General features: G+C 34.0%; 4 protein-coding genes and 1 pseudogene across 8 annotated transcripts; 2 read left to right on the top strand and 3 right to left on the bottom strand.

Moving 5' to 3' along the window:
• Positions 1-176: 176 nt before the first annotated feature.
• LOC145607601 (protein trichome birefringence-like 4) lies at positions 177-2,284 on the bottom strand. Its single transcript, XM_081663201.1, has 5 exons — positions 1,778-2,284; positions 1,302-1,461; positions 941-1,122; positions 601-759; positions 177-510 (listed from the first exon to the last, which is right to left on the bottom strand). The coding sequence occupies exons 1-5, from the start codon at positions 2,161-2,163 to the stop codon at positions 177-179; spliced, it is 1,221 nt and encodes a 406-aa protein (XP_081519327.1). The 5' UTR covers positions 2,164-2,284.
• A 1,112-nt stretch (positions 2,285-3,396) lies between these two features.
• Positions 3,397-5,619, top strand: LOC145607648 (vignain-like). Its single transcript, XM_081663238.1, has 4 exons — positions 3,397-4,111; positions 4,227-4,462; positions 4,645-4,785; positions 4,894-5,619. The coding sequence occupies exons 1-4, from the start codon at positions 3,661-3,663 to the stop codon at positions 5,167-5,169; spliced, it is 1,104 nt and encodes a 367-aa protein (XP_081519364.1). The 5' UTR covers positions 3,397-3,660; the 3' UTR covers positions 5,170-5,619.
• Positions 5,620-5,725: 106 nt separating this feature from the next.
• On the bottom strand, positions 5,726-12,403 carry LOC145607647 (uncharacterized). 4 transcript variants are annotated; one of them, XM_081663235.1, is made up of 4 exons: positions 12,068-12,326; positions 7,079-7,269; positions 6,397-6,625; positions 5,726-6,044 (listed from the first exon to the last, which is right to left on the bottom strand). In XM_081663235.1, the coding sequence occupies exons 1-4, from the start codon at positions 12,216-12,218 to the stop codon at positions 5,917-5,919; spliced, it is 699 nt and encodes a 232-aa protein (XP_081519361.1). In that variant the 5' UTR covers positions 12,219-12,326; the 3' UTR covers positions 5,726-5,916. The 4 variants fall into 4 exon arrangements, with proteins under 4 accessions (XP_081519361.1, XP_081519362.1, XP_081519363.1 ...); XM_081663236.1 differs by having other exon boundaries at positions 6,397-6,622; positions 12,068-12,324; XM_081663237.1 differs by lacking the exon at positions 12,068-12,326 and adding an exon at positions 7,372-7,585.
• Positions 12,404-13,270: 867 nt separating this feature from the next.
• LOC145608724 ((S)-8-oxocitronellyl enol synthase CYC2 pseudogene) lies at positions 13,271-15,250 on the top strand (annotated as a pseudogene).
• Positions 15,251-16,265: 1,015 nt separating this feature from the next.
• On the bottom strand, positions 16,266-20,409 carry LOC145608725 (uncharacterized). 2 transcript variants are annotated; one of them, XM_081664330.1, is made up of 7 exons: positions 20,098-20,407; positions 19,891-19,958; positions 17,692-17,760; positions 17,533-17,580; positions 17,288-17,347; positions 16,800-16,871; positions 16,266-16,434 (listed from the first exon to the last, which is right to left on the bottom strand). In XM_081664330.1, the coding sequence occupies exons 2-6, from the start codon at positions 19,942-19,944 to the stop codon at positions 16,818-16,820; spliced, it is 285 nt and encodes a 94-aa protein (XP_081520456.1). In that variant the 5' UTR covers positions 19,945-19,958; positions 20,098-20,407; the 3' UTR covers positions 16,266-16,434; positions 16,800-16,817. The 2 variants fall into 2 exon arrangements, with proteins under 2 accessions (XP_081520456.1, XP_081520457.1); XM_081664331.1 differs by lacking the exon at positions 16,800-16,871 and having other exon boundaries at positions 20,098-20,409.
• Positions 20,410-20,783: the final 374 nt, after the last annotated feature.

Raw genomic sequence — 20,783 nt, 5'->3', positions numbered from 1 at the left:
AAAGTCTATGTATCGTGTAGAATAATCATTGTCGTTTATGTATATATGTACAAAGTACATTATAAAAAAAAATAAGTCGAAAGTAACATTAAGAAACTCTCCTCACGTTTCTCAAACATTTGTATATGTGTTTAAACTGTACCAATACAAAAAGGCCAAAGAAAAAACAGGACAAACTAGTAAGTTGTTCTGTTAAACCCTTCAGAAGAAAATAACAAAGATGAAAAAAGAAGTTCATTCCAAGAGTCAGGAACTCCAGGGAGGCACCAATGGCTGCAATCCTGAATCGCTCCCGGCTTTTTTCTTCCCCGGTTTCTGTACATAGACGGGTGCCCATCTTTCCTATAATCAGTCAATTTGGTTATGTTGAGATATGTTACTGGTGTCTTCATTTCTGAGAGAACTTTTTCAAGAGCTTGCATCAAAAATGGATATGGTTTTAACAATTTTTCGTCTGTTATTGGTCCGGTTTCATTGTGACAGACTCCATCAGTATCCCAATCACCTCCCCTGCATCAGTTCAATAAAACAGAAGATTAATACTACACAATTTGAAATTTCAAGAAAAAAAAAAATTTGAACTTCAGAAAATTTTCTTACATGAAATGAGTTTGAGCAAAGCCTCTAAAAAAGACTTTGGTTTTGCTAGTGTTGACATTATTGTCAACCCAATTAGCCCAAGTTTTTAATGCTTTTGTGTATGCTACTCCCACATCCATTTTTTCGTGTACAATATCACCCTCTTGGAAATAATTCTCCCTGTAAAAGGTACATTTATCGTGTTATAGACTTATAGCAACTTCAAAACACGTGAACTTCTTTTTAATTAAAAAAAAAAGATGGGAGTAACTAAAAATGAGCATACGTATGTAACCACAAAATTGAAATTAATACGCAATTGAAAATAAGAAAAAGCTTGTGTTAAGATCAATTTGCATACCCATTTCTTGACTTGTTATGATTCCACCAATGTCCAGTGTTGAAGATGAGAAAATCAGCATCACGGTATTTGTTGACCATACCATCCAGAGTATCTAGCCTTAATGTTTCGTTTTTCTTTGGAAGATGACGTTGTTGGACTAGGAATGGTGCTGTGATTAGTGTTATGCTGCAATTATAATCCTGTAAACATCCCGAAAATACTAATCAAGATTTGACATCGACGAAACCTAACTTATATTATGAAATGGCGGGAGTACAATATTTAAAAGATGGAGACTTTTCTCAAGAATATACAATCAGGAAATTCATCAACGTTATTAATAAATAAATAGTGCAAGAATTTAATATGATAAATTTACCTTGAAATAATAGTTATAATTTAATTTGTTTCTAAAGGATTGTCCTTGAAACATCCTCAAAAAACAAACCAAAGATTGACACATATTCCTGTTTAGTGAATCTCCCACAAACACTAATCTCTTTCCTCTTAACATCTCCATCATCTTCTTTGCATCAAATCTATTTAATCAAATTAACAAAAAATGCAATTAATTTAATTTATAGAGTAAAAATTAAATAAAAAATATTAATGATTAATCTATGTTGTAATAAATATTGACCAAAATTTTACTTCATCTTTGATTTAGTATTACGTACTTTCAAAGACAAGTTCAATTCAACAATAATGTCATATTTCAATATTAAATTACACAATTAAAGAGACTTAAATCTATGTGACAACATTCAATGTTTTAAATCATTTCCATAAAAAAAAAAATAAAAAAAGAAAAAAATAAAAAAAAGAAAAAAAAAGAAGAGAAATTAAAGACTAGACCTTGGAATGTCACAACCATAAGGTTGCCATCTATACTTCAAATAACCAAAATCAGGGCGACCATTTCTAAAGCAATTGAACTCGTTTTCGACGTACGAGCACGACCCGGGTGCGTAAATCGGGTACGAATCATCAAAAACCCATCTTCCATGAAATATGTCACAAGTATTTTTGTTACTTGAAGGTGGATCATGAGGAACAGGATTGGAAAAGGAGAAAAATTGGAAAGTCAACGTTGATGCAGTTGACAATAATTTGTTAGTAGAAGTTGATTGGTAATTTAGTATAAAAAGAATAGAAGAAATTAGAATAAAACATGTAATGATGAATGTAGTTTTTGGTGATGGAAGATTTTTAGAAATTGACATGTTTGATAATTTGGACATGGTTTTAGAGAGAGAAAGAAAGAAAGATGGTGTTTAATCTTTGGGAACTATATTAAATGGTCAAATTATGAGATTAAATGTGTATTAGTCAACGGAAGAAGTAAATCCTTTATGATTGCAATTACACACAAATCCGTTATGATTGTATTATACGACTATATACACTTTAAGTGCAAAAAAGCCAACCAAATTAGAAGTAGATCAGAAAAAGTTTTTTTTTTTTTTTTTTTTTTTTTTTTTTTTTAATCTTTGAGTGAATAAGCAAGTAAAAATTCTTATATGTGATGCGAAAAGGCGTTAGTTGATGGGGGACCGTGTGAATGTGTGATGAATTTAAAACGAAGATATGAATAATTTGTACTTCAAATATGGAGATTATGTCTAGAATTGGACTGATTTGAAAGTTGAAATCGTTTGGATTGCAAGATGATAATAAATCATTAAATTGGATCAAAGACGGGTACAATTCTTGTCCAAATAAAATAGAAGCTGATTTGATCATTTTGTCCAACTTTGGATCTGATCCATTTGAACTTGTTTTGAGAAATGAGAATTTTAACATTTATAAAGTAATTTTGTGAGAACATATATAGATTTTAACATTTATAAAGTAATTTTGTGAGAACATATATAGTATTATGATTTACCTGAAATTATTTTACTTTGTCACATCATAGCTAATATAATTTTACCCGGTAATTAATTAATTAAAAAACTATGTGCATGTAGTTGAGCCTAAATCAAGACGTCATAAAAATGTATTTAATCAATATATTGTTCTATCAAAATAAAAATAAAAAATAAAAAAAAAAGCTTATTCTTATCTTGATTACTGATCATTTAAACAACTAAAGGCCTGTTTTCTTCAGTTTATTTTCAGTTCATTTCAGTTCCGTTCTAAAAAGTTCAGTTTAGTTCTTAATTTCCTTCTCTCATAATATATTCAGTTCAGTCAATCAGAACAGGCCTTAAGTCATTTTTCAATTACTTCCAACATTTTAATCCATGATTTGATCATTCTCACCATTTTCAAGCATTAAAATTTTACAAAAACTTGAAATCTTTAGCTTGAAGTTGCATGATCTTATCCTAATTTGTACTAGGATAGATAGATCAGGACAACATAACAAAATGCTGATTGTTGGTCCATTGCAACAATTTCTCAGGATATTTCATGTATGAAAGAAAAGGACAATTGCAGTTGCACATCTCCTCGACTCCTCCCCCTTTATACAACACTTTATTATGACCCATATTTCACAACACTGTAAATCAGAAAATATAATGACGATTATATACTACTTAAACTATAAAGTTGTATGGCTAAGATATATATTAGTCGTCATTTCATAACAGATTTAACCATAAAATCTTATCTAAGGTCTTAAAAAAAATTTAATACGTATTAATACTCTGTATTATTTCTCCAATCTCAAATACTCCTATATATACCCCCCCATTATTCTGTTAACATAACACAAGAAAAATATACCAAATATGAGTTACAAGAAGTGCTTCTTAGTATCCTTAGCCTTAGTAATGGTTTTCGGACTCTCTAAAGGGTTTGATTTCCAAGAGAAGGATCTAGGATCCGATGAGAGTTTATGGGACTTATATGAGAGTTGGAGTAGTCATTTTGCTGTGTCGAGGAGCCTCGATGACAAGCACGAGAGGTTCAATGTGTTTAAAGAGAATGTGCAGCATGTCCATCAAGTTAATAAGATGGACAAGCCTTACAAGCTGAAGTTGAATAGCTTTGCTGACTTGACGACCAATGAGTTTGCTACTTACTTTGCAGGTTCGAAGATTTACTACCATCAGATGCTTCAGGGCAAGAAGACTAATGGTAGTGAAAGCTTCATGTATGCAGGTGTCGACAATGTTCCTAACTCTGTTGATTGGAGAGCGAAGGGTGCTGTTACGCCTGTTAAGTACCAAGGCCGTTGTGGTAAGTTTAGGGTCACTTGTGAGGGACTTTTGACAGTTTAAGTCATCTAATTCTGCTTAGTTTGATTGTAGTTTTCCTTGTTTTGCTGAATTGTTTATACTGTGAATCTTGACAGGAGGTTGCTGGGCATTTTCGACAGTTGTATCAGTTGAGGGTATAAACCAAATCAAAACAGGAAAGCTAGTTTCGTTGTCTGAACAAGAGCTTGTTGACTGTGACACCTCCAAGAACAGAGGATGCAATGGTGGCCTCATGGATTGGGGGTTCGAATTCGTCGAGCAAAAAGGCGGCCTTACAACAGAAGAAAACTACCCTTACACAGCTACAGAAGGAATATGCAACATCTTTAAGGTTTAACTTCAGAAAATATACATCTTGTACTAATAATAAATCAACCACCATAAACTGCAAAGTTCTATTATATAAAAAAACAGAAGTTACTACTGCAATTTCCCTAAGTATAATAATTTTGTACATACTACTAATAAATCATAGTACTATGAATTATTTTTCCTAATGTTAATAAAATGCAGATGAATAGTCAAAAAGTATCAATCGATGGGCATGAGGATGTACCTGTGAATAATGAGGGCGCTTTGCTCAAAGTTGTCGCGAACCAACCAGTGTCCGTGGCCATCAATGCAGGGAGTCATGATATGCAGTTCTATTCAGAGGTAAGCAAATATCGAAATTCTGAACAGCTAGCTTAACATTGTGATATAAACTAAAAGTCTATAGCATTGAGACTAATTATACTTCATCAATGATGTGTTTTTCTAAAGGGGGTGTTCAGTGGACAATGTGGGACAGAATTGAACCATGGTGTAGCAGTTGTGGGCTATGGAACTTCCCCAGACGGTACCGACTACTGGATTGTAAAGAATTCCTGGGGTGAACAATGGGGGGAGAAAGGTTACATACGGATGAGGCGCGGTATCCCTGACAAGCAAGGATTGTGTGGGATTGCAATGATGGCTTCTTATCCTGTCAAAAACTCTGCCTATCCATCAGTTTCTAAGGATGGTTACTCCAAGTCTAGGAAGAATAGGTTTTATTAAAAAAGATTAGAGATGTTTGGTTCATGTCCTTCATGCATAATAATTCTTTCAAAACATTAACATGTAACATGAATTATACATTCTAATTGTTGGAAACAATTTACATACATGCTGTACTAAAGCAGGTTCTGTAATAGCTAGTGTTTTAAGTTTTTAATTACCTGCAGTTTTAAAGAATGACTTTTATATCAGGTTTTGATCTTATAGATTAAGATCTACAGTCTTTGTAATAGTAAGGTTATACTTTAAATTAAATATTAACTACTTCCTTCTTTTTTATTTTTTATTTTTTTGAGACATTTTTATTTCAGCCAATTTTTTATATAGTACTTCAACTATTAATCAAGCAAACCATTATCTACACTTCCAAAGAAATAAAAAAACCCTTCAAATTGCATGTGTAACTTTCTAAGTGCAACCAAATGGCAAATAAGAATAGATATGTACAAAGTATATAATTAGTCGTAGCATAACGGCCACCATTCAATAGGTATTAAAGAGTAATTCTTACATATGATGGATTAGAACAATGCGACAATTATTCCAGTACACCAAATAAGAAACAATGATTTCCATTATAAAAACATAATGTCAAATTATTGATAACATGTAAGATAGATCAAATTCATACACTTTAGTACTCCTCACAGCAAAAGTATGACATAAATCAACCTTCAAGGGGAGAAGGAACATAGTTACAGTTCACAATAAGTTAGAAATACTCAATAATTAGTAATTACCCTGATTTTACAGTAGTAATAGAAGTTGCCCTATGATTGATATCACAATGCCAGACAGTACAGGTATGGTAGCAAGGCTACCAGCGTTGAAGCCACTTTCGTCATCTTCGATATGCTCTCCTACATCAAAATGACCTGCACGAAAAGTTTTCAGATTAATAACTTCCGAGGAAGCAAGCAAGAGTGAACTCTTGAACGCCAGAAAGAAAGATGAGTCCTTCAGATAAACCAAGAAAAAGATGCAGAGTATATTACTACGTAGCAGAAGTAACTTGTGGTCGTTCTAAGGATCTTAGCAAATTATCAAAACAATCCTTCCCTATTTCAATTTTTACAGCTTCACCTTGCAAATATATTTTTCATATGAGTACATTTTATAAGGTTAAAATGGATTAGTTCGTGTTTTAACTTACTACATCTAAAAAGTAACCTACTCCGTATTATTTTGGAACGAAATATATTGGAATATAAGTGTAGTCTCCTGTACCTCTTTTCTCACCATGGCCACAGCCAGCTATAATTGTGTCCCTAACATCCCGAGTGGTGGCCTTGTTAAAGAACGTAAAATGATCCATGATCCCATCTATGCAATCTAGCACGAGGTTTGTTTCTTCAAGGCAAGGCCCGCTACAGAACTCATCAACGCGATCATGGGGTACATGGAGATCTCCACTCTCTGTAAGTCTACAGGACTCGTCACATTGGCTGTAGAGCTGCTACATAAAAATAGATTAGATATTACTCAGTGATGCATTCTGCTTGAGCTAAACAAAAAATTAACTTTTGAGAGCCAAAAACAGGAAGGTTTTGTTGAGATTCAACAACCCATTCAATTCAATGAGCTAACACATTAAACCCATTTCGTAAAAGAGCCGAGGTTTTCTCCCCTTTAAAATAACATCTGAAAGAATTTTAGAAGACATTGCAGTATGTCATCTGCATAAGTTGGCTAAGAAAGCAATATAAATTCAACTTGATTCTATGATGGATTGATTTTTAGGGTGCCTATATTATTTATAATAGAAAAAAAAAAAAAATCAAGCAATGCAACAGTAATAATTATAATACGAACAAAAGCAAGAATATTAACACCATTCTCAGGCTCTCAGCCAATATGTAGAATTTAATCAGTAAAAAGGTAAGGATTTGGAAGTGTTGTGTGAGCTTACATGTTTCTCGTGGAAGCACACCAAGGCTCCATCAACAATATGCGTTGGATCAGCACTCGACCCATGGTCTTCATCACCCCCTTCATGACCGCGACCCTCATCATACCCTTCATGACCATGGTCTTCTGCACCCTCACCAGGATTCCCGCCTAGAGATCCAATTTGTGGTTCATAATCATCCTCTCCTCTAACTGAAAGAATAAACAAAATTATATTAAAAACCCAAGATAATCTTCAATCAAATCATCACAAACATAACTAAGAGAATTGCTGATGTTCCAAGATCATACAACCTGTAGCGAAACTGAAAATGACAGTACAGACAACTACTGTCAGCATAATATACTGTCCAATTTTGATCATGTATGCCATTAGCGAAGATTTAATTAACTAATGGACACAGTTAAACCATAAAGTTCAGTAATTATATATAAAGAATGCTGTATGCCGATTATAGTATGTTAGCAATGTCTGGAAAAACAGAATTTTTGTTTTCTATATATATAAGTAATCAAATCCTCAGGAAAACAGAGCATATAATGCAGACAACCAATTGTAAAGTCATACCAACCAAAAACTGTAACTTCGGTGGGGATTGAAGATTTGAAGTGTTGCGTCGTTTTTCTTAACAAAAATGGGTGCAATTAAAGACTAAGTACCATCAAAACTAAAGGGCAAGACAAGTAGAAGTAGCTCCTTGCAATAAGAGGACAGTTGGGGAGGAAGTCACCAACTTTTACTTTAAATCTTAATTCTGATTTGCTTACTAATCACTCAAGTTACCTTATAGAACAATCAAGCAAATCTTAAGAGTCCTTTCAGGTAGTAAATATTTTTGTTGACATGATGTACAGTACTTTTCCTTTTCCTTTTCCTTTTTTTGCCTTTCGGCCATGGCCTTTTTAGGTAAAAAAAAGTTGACCAAGTTCATACATCCTTAACTTCGTGTCCAAAAGCTTATGCAATTATGGTAGCTTTGCAAAAACAAAGAAAAACAAGGCAGGGCTCAAGGAGAGTTGCGTGTAAAACAGGAAGAATACTATTATTTCATTTATAAGTATAACAGTACTGTAAGGTCTGTAATAATGTACAACAGCAGCAGAAAATTTCTTCCTCCAGAAATACAAGAGCCCAGTTCATAATCCTTCCTAAAAAAGATCATCTCACATTGAACTTCTGTTGTAGCATGACTGCTCTCCAGTTTAGATTAAAACAAACTATTTTTCATCATGCTACGGTAAACTTATATAATATCATACCAGCACAGCATATGACAAGTCACTATTGCCTCCATTCTCCATTGGTGTTACTGTTGTGTCTGCAGCGGAAAGTGAACTTTTCATAGTTTTTCCATTTGCATCTGCTTGGAGTCTTGGACTGCATCTCCAAGGTCATTCATTTCAGAGAAAACCGTGTCTCACAATGCATCCTTAAATTAAACCACTTCCTTTTAGCTGTGTCCCTCTTTGGAGCACTTTAGTAACTTGAGCACTTCATAGACCTTCACCTTGCTAGGCTGCTATACTCCTCCCACAATTGTCACGTCCTCCGAGGGGAACAATAATCTTTCAAACACAGCCACACCTCTCAATCTCTGAAGCTATAGTTGCTCCACAATGTATAGCTCCTAGAGCAAGCAGTCTTTTAATACATTGTCGCATAATAGCCATCTGTGCAGCGCACAATATGTAAAAATAATTACCACATATAATTCACAGCAATAGAATATAAAAACTTTAACATCTGATCCTTCCCAAAAATTAACTATGGTTTGATAAGTTAATGTGGGATATGCTAATCTGGGATATGCTAAAACTGAATAGATAATTCCACTTTCCTCAGTTGCAAGTTTGCAACAATCAGAGCTAATCTAGTATATAGAAAGACAACTAAATCAATGCAAAGTCTCTAATTGCCATTAAATAGACTCCTTTTCGAAGCAAGATGAGGAGGATTATATTTCCGAATCCTTACTCCCTATGATAGCAAAGATAGCAATTCTACAATGCACTTAAAAAGGCTACTTCATAATAAATAAGAGCCACAAATAGTTTTAAAAGCCATATTCATGTAGGCTCTCTTTTCCTCAGCTTATTTATATAAGTTTCAGCAAATATTCCCTAATATTGTAACTATAAGTTCAATCCCTTTTTTTATACATCATACTCCCACCATCTCAAATTACTTGCCCTATATTCCTACTTGGATGACTCAAATTAGTTAATCCATTCCTCTAATGGAAAGCTTATCTTCTCTACCGTTTTTTTCTTAATCTTGGTCCCATATAGACTCATTCACTTTGAACTTTCTACTTTTTCTTCCTTAAATTATTGTGCCACCTGCTCATGGAGCAAATACATTAAGACAAGGAACAGTATTTTATCTTTTTTTAGGTGCAACACACTTGGCCCCATCCTTTAAAAGTCCCCAAATAAGATTTAAGACTCATAAAGGAAGAAGTGAGCCTAGGTCACCAGGAACCACAAAAAATTGCCAAAGAAAATATGCAAATCCGGTAACATTTGACACAAATATAATATAACCAACAGTACTACAACTATTAACTGTCCATGAAATTATGTCTATACACAGATAGATATAAACATGCAAAAGCTTTATAATGTAACTAACAATTACACAGTAAGAAATTTATTTTCCATTCTCATGTTCTTTTCTTTATTTGCATGTTTTAGGGGGGATCTTGTTACCAATGGAGAATCTGGCTGTTATTATGTACTATTGTACTAATAAGAAAATTCAATGACTCCAATGAAGTAATCACCGTGTCAGCAACAATATTTTGCTAAATCAATACAACAATATTTTGCTAAATCAATACATAAAAAAGCTACAAGCACAGAATAAAGAAAAGTTTTGAAAAAAAGGTGTTCTGCTAATTACCTCTGATGCAGCCTGAGACAGCAGTAAATGGGGAACACACAGCATATGCTTTGGGACTAAACCTCCTTCGAGGCAGTGCAAATGCCAGAAGGCCCAGAACAGAATTTGAACTCAAGGTTCACAAAATTGAGGCAGACTTCATTGATACACCCCACTGGTTGCATTTACTGACAACTTCCTGGGCTTCTTTGAACTGACCCAATTTTACAAGGGTATCAACAAGTAAATTACAGGTACAAGAATCTAGAACACATCCATTAGCTTCCATTGACCTTAATATGTCCATCACCTCGTGAGATTTACCAGTATCACACATTGATTTAATTAGCGCACTATAAGTGGCATTGTCTGGAGCCAACCCTAAAGCAAGCATGGAGACAAACAAATTTTTTGCCTCTTCAATCAAAATCATTTTGCAAAAGCTTTGAATCAAAGCATTGAATGAATAAGCATCTGGGCTTATTCCATCAGCTTGCATCTTTTTAAACAATGCAATAGAACGAGAAATATCCCCAACAATGCACAAAGAGCGAATCAATATGTTGTATGTCACGGAATTAGGATTAACACCCCACTCCTTCATTTCCGCAAAACAATCAAATGCATCTTTAATCTTGTTCACCCGACAGAGACCATCAATTACTGTACTAAAAGTGAAGATATCTGGTTTAAATCCATGCTGTAAGAGGGTCACCAAGAGTTCGCAAGCCCTGTCTATTTTTCCAGTTTTAAAACACCCATCAATTAATGTATTGAAAGTAGTAAGGTTTGGTGTAATGCCTCCTTGTTGCATTCCTAAGAACATATTAAGTGCCTCTTCAGCCATCCTAGCTTTCAGCAAGCAATCAATTACCATATTGTACGAGTTCACATTTGATAGTAATCCGGATCGAAACATCTGCATCAAATACTGACTTCCTTCTCTCTCTTTCCCCCCTTTGAACAAAGTTTCAATTAAGATAAGATAAGTTTGAAAAGATAGACATAAACCTAATTCCATATAGCTATCCACTATTTCACAAGTCTCCTCAACATTCAGTTTCTTTATTAAACAAGTCATTGTGATGTTAAAAACAGAAGTATCAGGCAGATAGCCTCTTTCCCTGCATTTTCTCAAAAATGAAGCTGCCTCCCTGGCCATAGAGTCATCCGAGAGGCAGTGCAATATAGTATCACAAAGTACTTTAGGCAAAGTTGGTTCTCGCTCAACAAATTCAGATAAAAGTTTAAATGCCTCGTTTTTCCCAAGACCACGGAACACTCCATGCACCAATGACCTATATGTAGCATCACTTGGAGCCACTTTCCTAACCCTCATTGTCTCCAAAACCCTTAAGGCATCATTTACCCTATTAGCATTACAGTATCCATCAATTAGTATGGTATATGTAAACACATTAGGTGCGTAACCCAAACACGTCATCTGCTTAACCAACCGAAGAGCTTCATCGACAACTCCAGCCTTGCAAACCCCATGAATAAGGATATTATAAGTGAACCTATCCGGTTTACAATAATCAGCACTCATCTGCTGGAACTTTAAATACGCCAAGTCAAGCGAATTCGACTTTATCAAAGCATCAAGTACAGCATTATATAACCTAGTAGTAGGACTAAGACCCAAAAATGAAATTTGTCCAAAAATCTCAACACAATACTTAGCTAAACCTAATCTACCCCAACTTCCAATCAAAATACATATAAAATCCTCAGTAATCTGATACCCAGAATTCCTAATACCCTCAACTAACTCAGCATTCAACAAAACCGGACCTTTTCTATATAGATTATTAGCCAAAACACCGCGAATTTGCTGATTCTTTTGGAATAATGGATTAATATTCAATACCCAGATATAAAACCTAATTGAAATTAATGGGTTTTCATGATTGTGCAAAATACTAACCACAGATTGTGGGGATAAAACCACCCTCCCAGCCTTTAATTCATGGTTTAGCAACAAATGCCAATCTTTTCTCAATAAAATCTGAGTTAGGGTTTTATGATCAATTAAATTTGGGGGAAATTTGTGTTCAGAAGTATACCTAAAGCTGGAATTGTTAAAACGAGGATTGAGCGAAGACTTACCTCCCAAATTTCTCGCTTCAAATTGCTGGGATTTTGAAGTAACAATTGAAGGGTTTTGTTTTTGGAAGGTTTTTAATTGATTTGGGGGATTTTGAGTAAGGTTTCTAAGCGCAGGAGAAGCCCTAGAAGCTAAATTTGAGAAGCCTCTCATTTCTTCATGTCCCCTTTGCAGGAAAGAATGCAGATGAAGCAACCACAGTCGGATGGTTACTCGTTCTTGTTACTTGTTACGGAGTATTCCATAGTGCCACCGGACTGTAAATTTCTAAAGGTGTCAATTGCATATTTGGGTCGGGTTTGGAGAAGTCGGATCGGTTTGATAATGTTAAATTATTGTGTTCAAATAAGTTGAAATCTAAATTTGATATTTTCAACTCAGGGCCTGTTCACTTCAATTTATTTTCAATTTAGTTTAGCTTCAATCAATGCAGTTCAATTCAAGTCAGTTCAGCTCCAATCAGTGCAGTTCAGTTCAGTTTAATTTAACTTCTAATTTCCTTCTCTCATACAATATATTCAGTTCAGTTCAGCTCTAATCAGTTCAGTTCTGTTGAGCTCAGTTCAGTTCTGTTGAGCTCTGTTCAGTAAATATGAATAGGCCCTCAATTGGGATTTGGCACCTCATTTTCTACCTCAACTAATTCGAAGTGCAAATGATATACATATACTTGTAGATAAATTCAATTTCATATCTTGACAATCTCGTACGACCATACCTTTTCGGTTTCAAAGTAGAGGAAGTATACGGATTACTACTCCATATTACTTCTCGTACTTAATCAACTACTCATCCTTAATGGAGTCTTATCGTTTCCTATCCTACCTTTTAAAAAAAAAATTAAGATTTGACATTTATACCCTTTAAAATGTTTATTTACTTATTTGTCCTTTTTTGGTGTTAATTGTCTTGTTTTTTAAACTCTTAAGAATAGTGTATGGACATTTATACCCTAAAAAATATTTACATACATATTTTCCCTTATTAGTACTACCAATGATTATTTTTTTTTAACAAAAGTACTACCAATGATTATAAATGTGACATAAGACCAAATCAAAGAAGTTCTCCGAACATTGCCAGCTATGGCGAGTACAATGAAAAACAAAGAAATGTAACTTTGTAATTTGCTCTAGAAAAATAGTTCTTAAAAATTAAATAAACACAAACTAAAAATATGTGCCACACACTAGGTTTTGGCTTTAATATGATGCAAACATGCAATCGACAAAATGAGCACTTCAAAGTTTAATGGCTACATTTGGCAATGTAACAATTTCCCCGAATCCCCTCTAACATGCCGTTTTGGTTCATAACACGTTACATGCAATTTCCAATTTGTGTATATGTCAATTTGTTCTCCATCATCAACTCACTACTTTTCCTCAATCCTTAATAAGTCATGGAGGACATCACTTATTGAATAATTATCAAGGATTGAGTAGTTGAATAATAAGCTTCTCTTACTTTTCCTTATTTATTGTGCATTTGTTTTCCATCAACTTACTACTTTTCCTCATTCAGTCATTTGTATATTCAGCTGCCTAATTGCCTATATTAACCAATAATTCAGTGCTAAACTTACAATTCTTCACCCAAAAAAAAAACACACACACACACACAAAAATTCTCTCATGGCTAATGCATCAGTCGCATTGGTAGTAGGAGTCACCGGCATGGCGGGCCTAAACATAGCCCAAGCTCTTAAAAGCCCAACAGCCCAAGGCGGCCCATGGACCGTCTACGGTGCAGCCCGTCGGCCCAAGCCCACTTGGTTCCCTTCCTCAGCCGTTGATCACTTCATTGCATTTGACGCCGTTAACTTTGACGACACAAATGCCGCTCTTGCGCCTCTCTCCAACTACATCACTCACCTCTTTTGGGCCGCCATCTATGTGGGCCGTGACGAGGATGATAACATCGTCACTAATTCTGCCATGTTAACAAACGTAATTAAGGCTCTCACGGCCCATTCTAGGCCCATTAAGCTACGTCACATTTCTCTTCAAACGGGCTCTGCACAATATATAGGCCCAATCCATTTTTCGGGCCCTTCTGATGCGGCCCAACATGAACCCCCATTTCATGAGGATATGGGCCGGTTACCTTACCCAAACTTTTACCACGCGCTTGAGGACGTGGTGATTTCACACGGCTCAGATTTTACGTACACGATCCTTCGACCGTCGATTATTGTTGGCGCGTCATGTAGGAGTGTGTACAACGCGCTGGTGACGTTAGCGGTTTATGCTGAGATTTGTAAGTACCAAAACACGTCGTTTCGATATCCTGGGAATCGGTACACGTGGGAGCATTTTAGTGACATGACAGACACACGTGTGCTAGCGGAGCAGCACGTGTGGGGGGCTGTAAATGAGAAGGCTAAGAATCAAGCGTTTAATTGTACAAACGGTGACGTTTTTAGTTGGAAGAAAATGTGGGGGGTTTTGTGTGAGGAGTTTGGGGTTGAATTTGTGCCGTTGGATGATAGAGATGGCTTATTTGATCTTGTGGATGAGATGAAAGACAAAGGAAAAGTGTGGGACCAGATTGTGGAAGAAAAAGGATTGGTGAAGACAAAGTTGGAGGAAATAAATTGTTTTGGTGCGTTTCAAAATGTAACGAGGTTTAATTTTCAACTAGTGAGCAGTATGAATAAGAGTAAGGAGTTTGGGTTCTTTGGATACGTGGATAGTGTTAAAAGTGTTCGGTTTTGGATTGGGAAACTAAGGGAGATGAATATTATCCCTTGATCAATCAAGCTAAGTATCGAGAATTTAATTTTAAGTTGACTGTAACCAATATTAAAATAAAGTGGTAGGTAATGATTTTATTTTTATGATTTTAGTAAAAGTTTATGTTGGTGCTAAACCTTCGAGCCGAGCCCGAACGGCGGTGAGCTCGTTTGTCTCGAAGGAGGCTCGGCTCGAGCTCGACTATCTTCAGAAACATAGACTTAGGCTCGAGCTCGAGAATCTCGATTCGAGTTCGAGCTCGGATTGAACTTGTAATTTTTAGAACCTCATAATCAGCAATTTAGTGTGAAGTACTCTATAATTAGTAGAAATTAGGTATGATAAAACTATGCAATTACAAATTAAATACTCAGCATCTTCATAGATTCATTGTATCAACTGACCATATATAAAAAAAAAAATAAAAAAAAAATAAAAAAAAAACCTCATGTCCCTGCCATAGTTAATTGTTGTAGGCAGCTTGAAGTTTATGAGTGGACAAAATTCATCTTCACATTTAGTATTGTATTTCTGATCGACGATGATAAGCGAGTTGGCGACGATGACTCGGTGAGCCACTGGTGTTGTTGACGACAATTGGGGCAGTGCCGTGGTGGTGTATTGTAGTGAGTTGAAACTCATAAAAGGCCGAAGTTATGAGTTTATGAGTTATGACGAATGATGGCTATACTATGTATGAGAATAGAGCTATAGCCTAGGGTTAATTTAATGAATATTTAACTTTAAAAATATTTTTGCCTCAAAAAAAAACTTTAAAAAATGTGACATTTGCTATTTTAATTCATACTTCCATTTTATTAAGAATAGTACTCATAGTAAATTTACACTTTTAAAATATGTATTTTTAATATATATTTTTTAATCGAGCTTGTTCACTAGCTTTCGAGCTGAGCTTTGACTTGCTCAGCTTGGCTCGTTAAGGTTTCGAGCCGAACTAGAACTCGAGTCGAGCCTCATTGAATCGAGCTTTGACTGGACCGAGCTTGAACTGTTCACGAATAGCTCAGTCTCATTATCACCCCTACTCGGAGTCATACTTGTAAACAAGGGAACATATATACTCGTTCACCGGTTCACTGAATGATTCCTTACCCTTTTACTAGAGTATTTCTAAGATCAAGTGTGGGTGTTAGTTTAAAGTATTGTATTTTGTAATTGAGATGTTTTTGTTTCTAAATCTATTCATATCTATTCGATTTTTCTATCAAGGAGATTACACAACATAAATTCTTATGATTACTTTAGAGTACATGTTCGTTTCTCCATTCATTTCATTCAATTCAACATATCAACAATGTGTTTAAAACTCGAAATTGTTTTTGAAGGACTATTTTTTGTCAATAATGCACATTTTTGAAGTTTGAACAATGGAGGCCATATACATCTTTGACACTCACAACTGTCACAAGTGGAGCTATTGAATGTTTATGGCATGTAAAATAAGTGCAAAGAAACATCATATATATAAATTCTCCCCCTAATCCTTGAAAAATATTTACACCACCAATATATACCCTCAAAAATAAAAGAGTAATTTTATTGATTATTTTTGACGCTTCTATTCATAATGTCCATCGAAGTGGGCTGAGTTCATAGAAGACTAATCTACGTACCTGCATTTCATTCAAGCAACAAATTCTAGTTAAGTGGTACAAGTAATTCCTTTTGTTTTAATATGTATGTAGAATGTTAGATAACCATTTGACTTTTTTGTACATGATTTGATTATTGTAACTTATCTTAAAAAGCAACTAAATTAAAGTAAATCTAATTCTAATAAAAAAGTTTTAATAAGAGCGTATAATTTTCACATCATATCCGATTTTTTTATTAGCACACCATACTCCGTTTTTATTATTGGCACATCATACTCCGTTTGATTGACATATAAACACATACTTTGAATTAATTTAAATTTTCATCTTAAATAAATATTTTTTTACGAAAAGATCGAAAAGAAATGGAAAGAGAGACTCACATAATATTTGATGTTCTCTCAACCAGAGGTACATGCGGGTCTTCGAGGAGGTAGTTGTTGGTGAGGTGTTCTCTGTCATAGATGTTGATATTGTTACAACGTAACATAATTTAATTTTATAAGTATTACTTTAATTAATGAGCTTGTATGACATTAGGGTTGACAAAATACTCATTAGAGATGTATAAAGAAAATTCTTGGAGTAGTTATCAGTCCATGGTCAAGAGGCCCAATTCTAAAAGAAGGATAAAGAAAGAAACAAGCAGTTTTATTTGGTAAATGGTGGATCCTGTGACCCACCGTGACCATTAATGGTTCGGCCAATGATTTTCTCTATGCCTCTCGACTCTTATGATTTTTGAGAATTGTTAACTCTTAGCATTGATTACATGTACCTTGTATACTTAAAAAACTATCTTAGTACATAACCATAAACGCAAATATGTGCATATTAGCAATTTAGCATGCTTATGGAAGCCCTTGGATACCTGTAATTTTGGGCGTAAGGACTCCACAGCGGTTGTTGATTTTTGATTTGTTGCTCCTTGCTAAAATAAACATGTAAAACATTATATCTTGTTCAAAATATAAGTGTCTTTTAATATTATGCACACACGTGATTAGTGTCAAAAACATGTGTAGTTTAATTTCTATGATTGAAAAATATACTTGGTATATAACTTGCAAATAGCTTGGATCATTTGCTAAAAAAAAAAAATAGCTTGGATCATACCTTACAAAGAGCCCAATCTGCTGAATCAAAGAAAGCACGCTCATGATCCTGTTCCAAATACGCCAATTTAAAATATCAAGCTTATTGCTAGTTTTGCTACTAAAGCATAACAATTTCAAAAAAAAAAAAAAAAAAAAAGTAGTCAGCAATTATTTTTACCTTTGAGATTAGAGGCTTCTTCTTAGGCACAAGACCTCCATATTTCTTACTACTCGTAGTAGATGAAGGCTGCAATAGTGCAACAATCAAACAATTGCTTCAATACATAAAATACTAATACAAAAAACATTAACTCAAGTTTCTACTAAAGTAAGGATCGGAGTATATAAATCAAATATGATTGCTTTCACATTGAAAAGCATTGTACTTCCATTACTTAATCACATTTTTGTATACAAATATCGATCTCATCATATCCTCATAAACCTTTACTTAAGACCTGGATGAATATTTGTACCCAAGAAAATAAAGATGGTTGTGGAACATGCCTCATACAGCCATACATGCCGAGCCCACATCAGCCACATGTTTGGGGTTAGTTAGACTTGACATACAAGTTACAAGCCATGTGTTGTGTCATGTCATGTAGGAAATTTCTAGAGGTCGGTGCATATATGACCCAAGCCCACATGTCACCATGTCAGGTTGTGTTGTACTTATGTGCCTAAGTCAAATTTCACGTATTTTAGCTTACCTTATTATGCAAGCCTGTTGTGTTGTGTTGTGTTGTGCCAAGTGAACACAACCCAACATGCACATTACTGTGTTTTTTCGTGCTAGATTGTGCACCGTGCCTTGGGCCGGTCTCGCCCAATACCACCCTTAAGTGGGAGTGGCACTGCTCGTCTACTCCGTGTATGCCTCCCACAATGCATCATCTACTCATCTCAATTGTTGTTTCATAGTTCATACGTTGTATAGTTAGATGAAAATGTAGCAGCCAATTGCCGACAGTTGGAAAGAAATCCCAAAATACGACTTATGTTGTTGTTAAACACGGATATGTCGTGTCACAATCAGATTGGTTTACATGGGGAATGACCACAATAATACTTGGACCCGCCCACACGTGATCCATTTTCTCCACTCTTTAACACAATTGGTCCACTAATTATTGACCTACTTTTGTTAATTTTACCTTTTAAACATGTTTGCTTTACTAGCATTTTCATTTTTCAATCACATCATTTTTTTTATTTTTGTTTTATTATAATTGCAATATATTCCATTCATGCACATTTTAATTAAAATGATACGTATATTCATTTTAAACACAACACTGCACCTTTATAAATTTTTCCTAATTTTTATAAAATTAATAGTAATGTACTATAAGATGTTGAATATGCCTTTTATATTTGACGTATAAGTGATATTGAGAACTAGTATTTTAAATGTATATATCGATAATTATGAGCATAGTTTGTCAATTTAATACGTACAAGTTTTTGAAAATAGTACAACATCGTAAGGCTTGTGTTTAACAAAACCCTAAATTTATCAAGTGTAAATATATACTCCGTACATTATACTAGCTAGCTTCACACATTTATGGTATCAATCTAACTAATCATGTAAGCCAAAATTTTGTCTTTATTATTGTAACTACTGTTATAGTGGACAAAGTTTAATTAAATATGTTAAGCAATCACTTTCTTTACCTGATGTCTTTTTCTTTTTATATTTTTTTTTGAAACCATTTTCTTTTTATATATAATATAATTAACGAGGAATGAAATATCTTCTCATTTTTATAAACTCAAATTATATTAATACAATGATGTCTAATTAAAGATCTATTAAAACCTAGACTAATCATTTAGTCAACTAATTACTTGATTAATTGATTATTGACTTATTGTACATTATGTTTACTTGGTGCATTTACATGCCTTGTACATTTTGCTTGCTGACGAACGTTACAAACATAAAGTTGACACGTTAAATATTTAATTAAATAATTAAGGAGAAACTCATCAAATTTTAATTCCATGAAAAAGTAAAAAACTAATTACAAAAATTACAATTCTACCAAAAATTACCTAAAAACATGTAGGTATTTGGTACCACCTAATAGCAAAATTCTAGAACAATGCATATTGTCATTGCCCTGCTTCCAAATAATTTCGTTACAACAAAACTATAACCTTACTAAATTTATATGATTAAACAATCATTAAGAAATGTAATGCAACCATAGTTTTAGGTCAGAGGTTCGACTTTTCATGAGAAAGGAACAACATACACAGACACATAGTAGGTTATAATCAGGTCGTTTGTAAAAGGTATTATAACCGTTGTTGTACTTTTACATGACCAAACACGAATTTACGAAGAATTTGAGATGTAGTTACATACCTCATCCATGTTTTGTGAGGCCAAATAATTTTCTCCTCCATTATAATCCGCCATTTTTACAGCTTCCCCTGCTCCATATCTCATTCCCATTAGAAAATATAACAAGAATATGGTAATACAATATTTTATAAACTATATAAGTATGTATGTTTTGGATAAATAAAATAAAAAAAATGAATAAATTAAAATAGAATTAAGAAAAAAGACCTGGAAAATGTCTGTGAAAGCTGGAAAGACAACGAGTAGATTAACAGCACAAAGAGATGTGATTATAAGTGGCACGCAGGCACTTCTGACTTGTGGTATTTAATAGCACAACCCAATCCAACAAAACAACATTTTCATTTTTATAAAGAATTTTTTTTTTTTTTATTTTTTTTTTTTATACGAAGTATATAATAAAAAAAAAATTAAAATTAAGTTTTTTTTAAAAAAGGAAGAGGAATATTGTGGAGGGTTTTGTTTGGGGTTTGGTATAAAGAGTAAAAAAAGGAGGAGAAGAGATGCAAAGGTAAAGGAAAAAGACTAGTAGGAGATAAAAAAGAGATGTTTTAGGGAGAGAATGAAGGAAAAGATGGAGTAAGATTGTTAGATAAGAATATACGTCAACAAGCAACAATTTTTCTATAAGATATGTATGTGTCTATTTTTAGGAAGGTTTATTTTTAGGGTGTTTGGTTTGAATTTGGTTTTTTTCGAGATAATTGTGGTTAAGAGTAATTAATCTATCATGTCAACGTAATTAAAAGGTAGAAATATACGGTAGCTAATAAGTAATATACATCTGGTTAAGTGTAGTGCTTAGGCTATGTGATGTTACTATTTTAGTCCTTATTTACTTGACACGCTTTTCTTTCTTCCTATAAATGACATGGATCTAATCATTTATTTAA

The sequence above is a fragment of the Chenopodium album genome, chromosome 23, assembly GCF_948465745.1.
Source record: "Chenopodium album chromosome 23, dcCheAlbu1.1, whole genome shotgun sequence".
In the NCBI taxonomy this organism is placed as follows: Eukaryota; Viridiplantae; Streptophyta; class Magnoliopsida; order Caryophyllales; family Amaranthaceae; genus Chenopodium; species Chenopodium album.
This window is presented reverse-complemented; position numbering and strand designations above follow the sequence as displayed.

What these genes read in the sequence shown, in the direction of transcription:
- LOC145607601 (XM_081663201.1), bottom strand. Translation starts at nt 2,163, where the DNA reads ATGTCCAAATTATCAAACATGTCAATTTCTAAAAATCTTCCATCACCA. An exon ending in ATTATAACTATTATTTCAAG is followed by an intron (nt 1,123 to 1,301) that starts GTAAATTTATCA and finishes GGATGTTTACAG; the next exon opens with GATTATAATTGCAGCATAAC. An exon ending in CATAACAAGTCAAGAAATGG is followed by an intron (nt 760 to 940) that starts GTATGCAAATTG and finishes TACCTTTTACAG; the next exon opens with GGAGAATTATTTCCAAGAGG.
- LOC145607648 (XM_081663238.1), top strand. Translation starts at nt 3,661, where the DNA reads ATGAGTTACAAGAAGTGCTTCTTAGTATCCTTAGCCTTAGTAATGGTT. An exon ending in GAATATGCAACATCTTTAAG is followed by an intron (nt 4,463 to 4,644) that starts GTTTAACTTCAG and finishes AATAAAATGCAG; the next exon opens with ATGAATAGTCAAAAAGTATC. An exon ending in ATATGCAGTTCTATTCAGAG is followed by an intron (nt 4,786 to 4,893) that starts GTAAGCAAATAT and finishes GTTTTTCTAAAG; the next exon opens with GGGGTGTTCAGTGGACAATG.
- LOC145607647 (XM_081663234.1), bottom strand. Translation starts at nt 12,218, where the DNA reads ATGAGAGGCTTCTCAAATTTAGCTTCTAGGGCTTCTCCTGCGCTTAGA.
- LOC145608725 (XM_081664330.1), bottom strand. Translation starts at nt 19,944, where the DNA reads ATGGCGGATTATAATGGAGGAGAAAATTATTTGGCCTCACAAAACATG. An exon ending in CCTCACAAAACATGGATGAG is followed by an intron (nt 17,761 to 19,890) that starts GTATGTAACTAC and finishes GCACTATTGCAG; the next exon opens with CCTTCATCTACTACGAGTAG. An exon ending in AGAAGCCTCTAATCTCAAAG is followed by an intron (nt 17,581 to 17,691) that starts GTAAAAATAATT and finishes TATTTGGAACAG; the next exon opens with GATCATGAGCGTGCTTTCTT.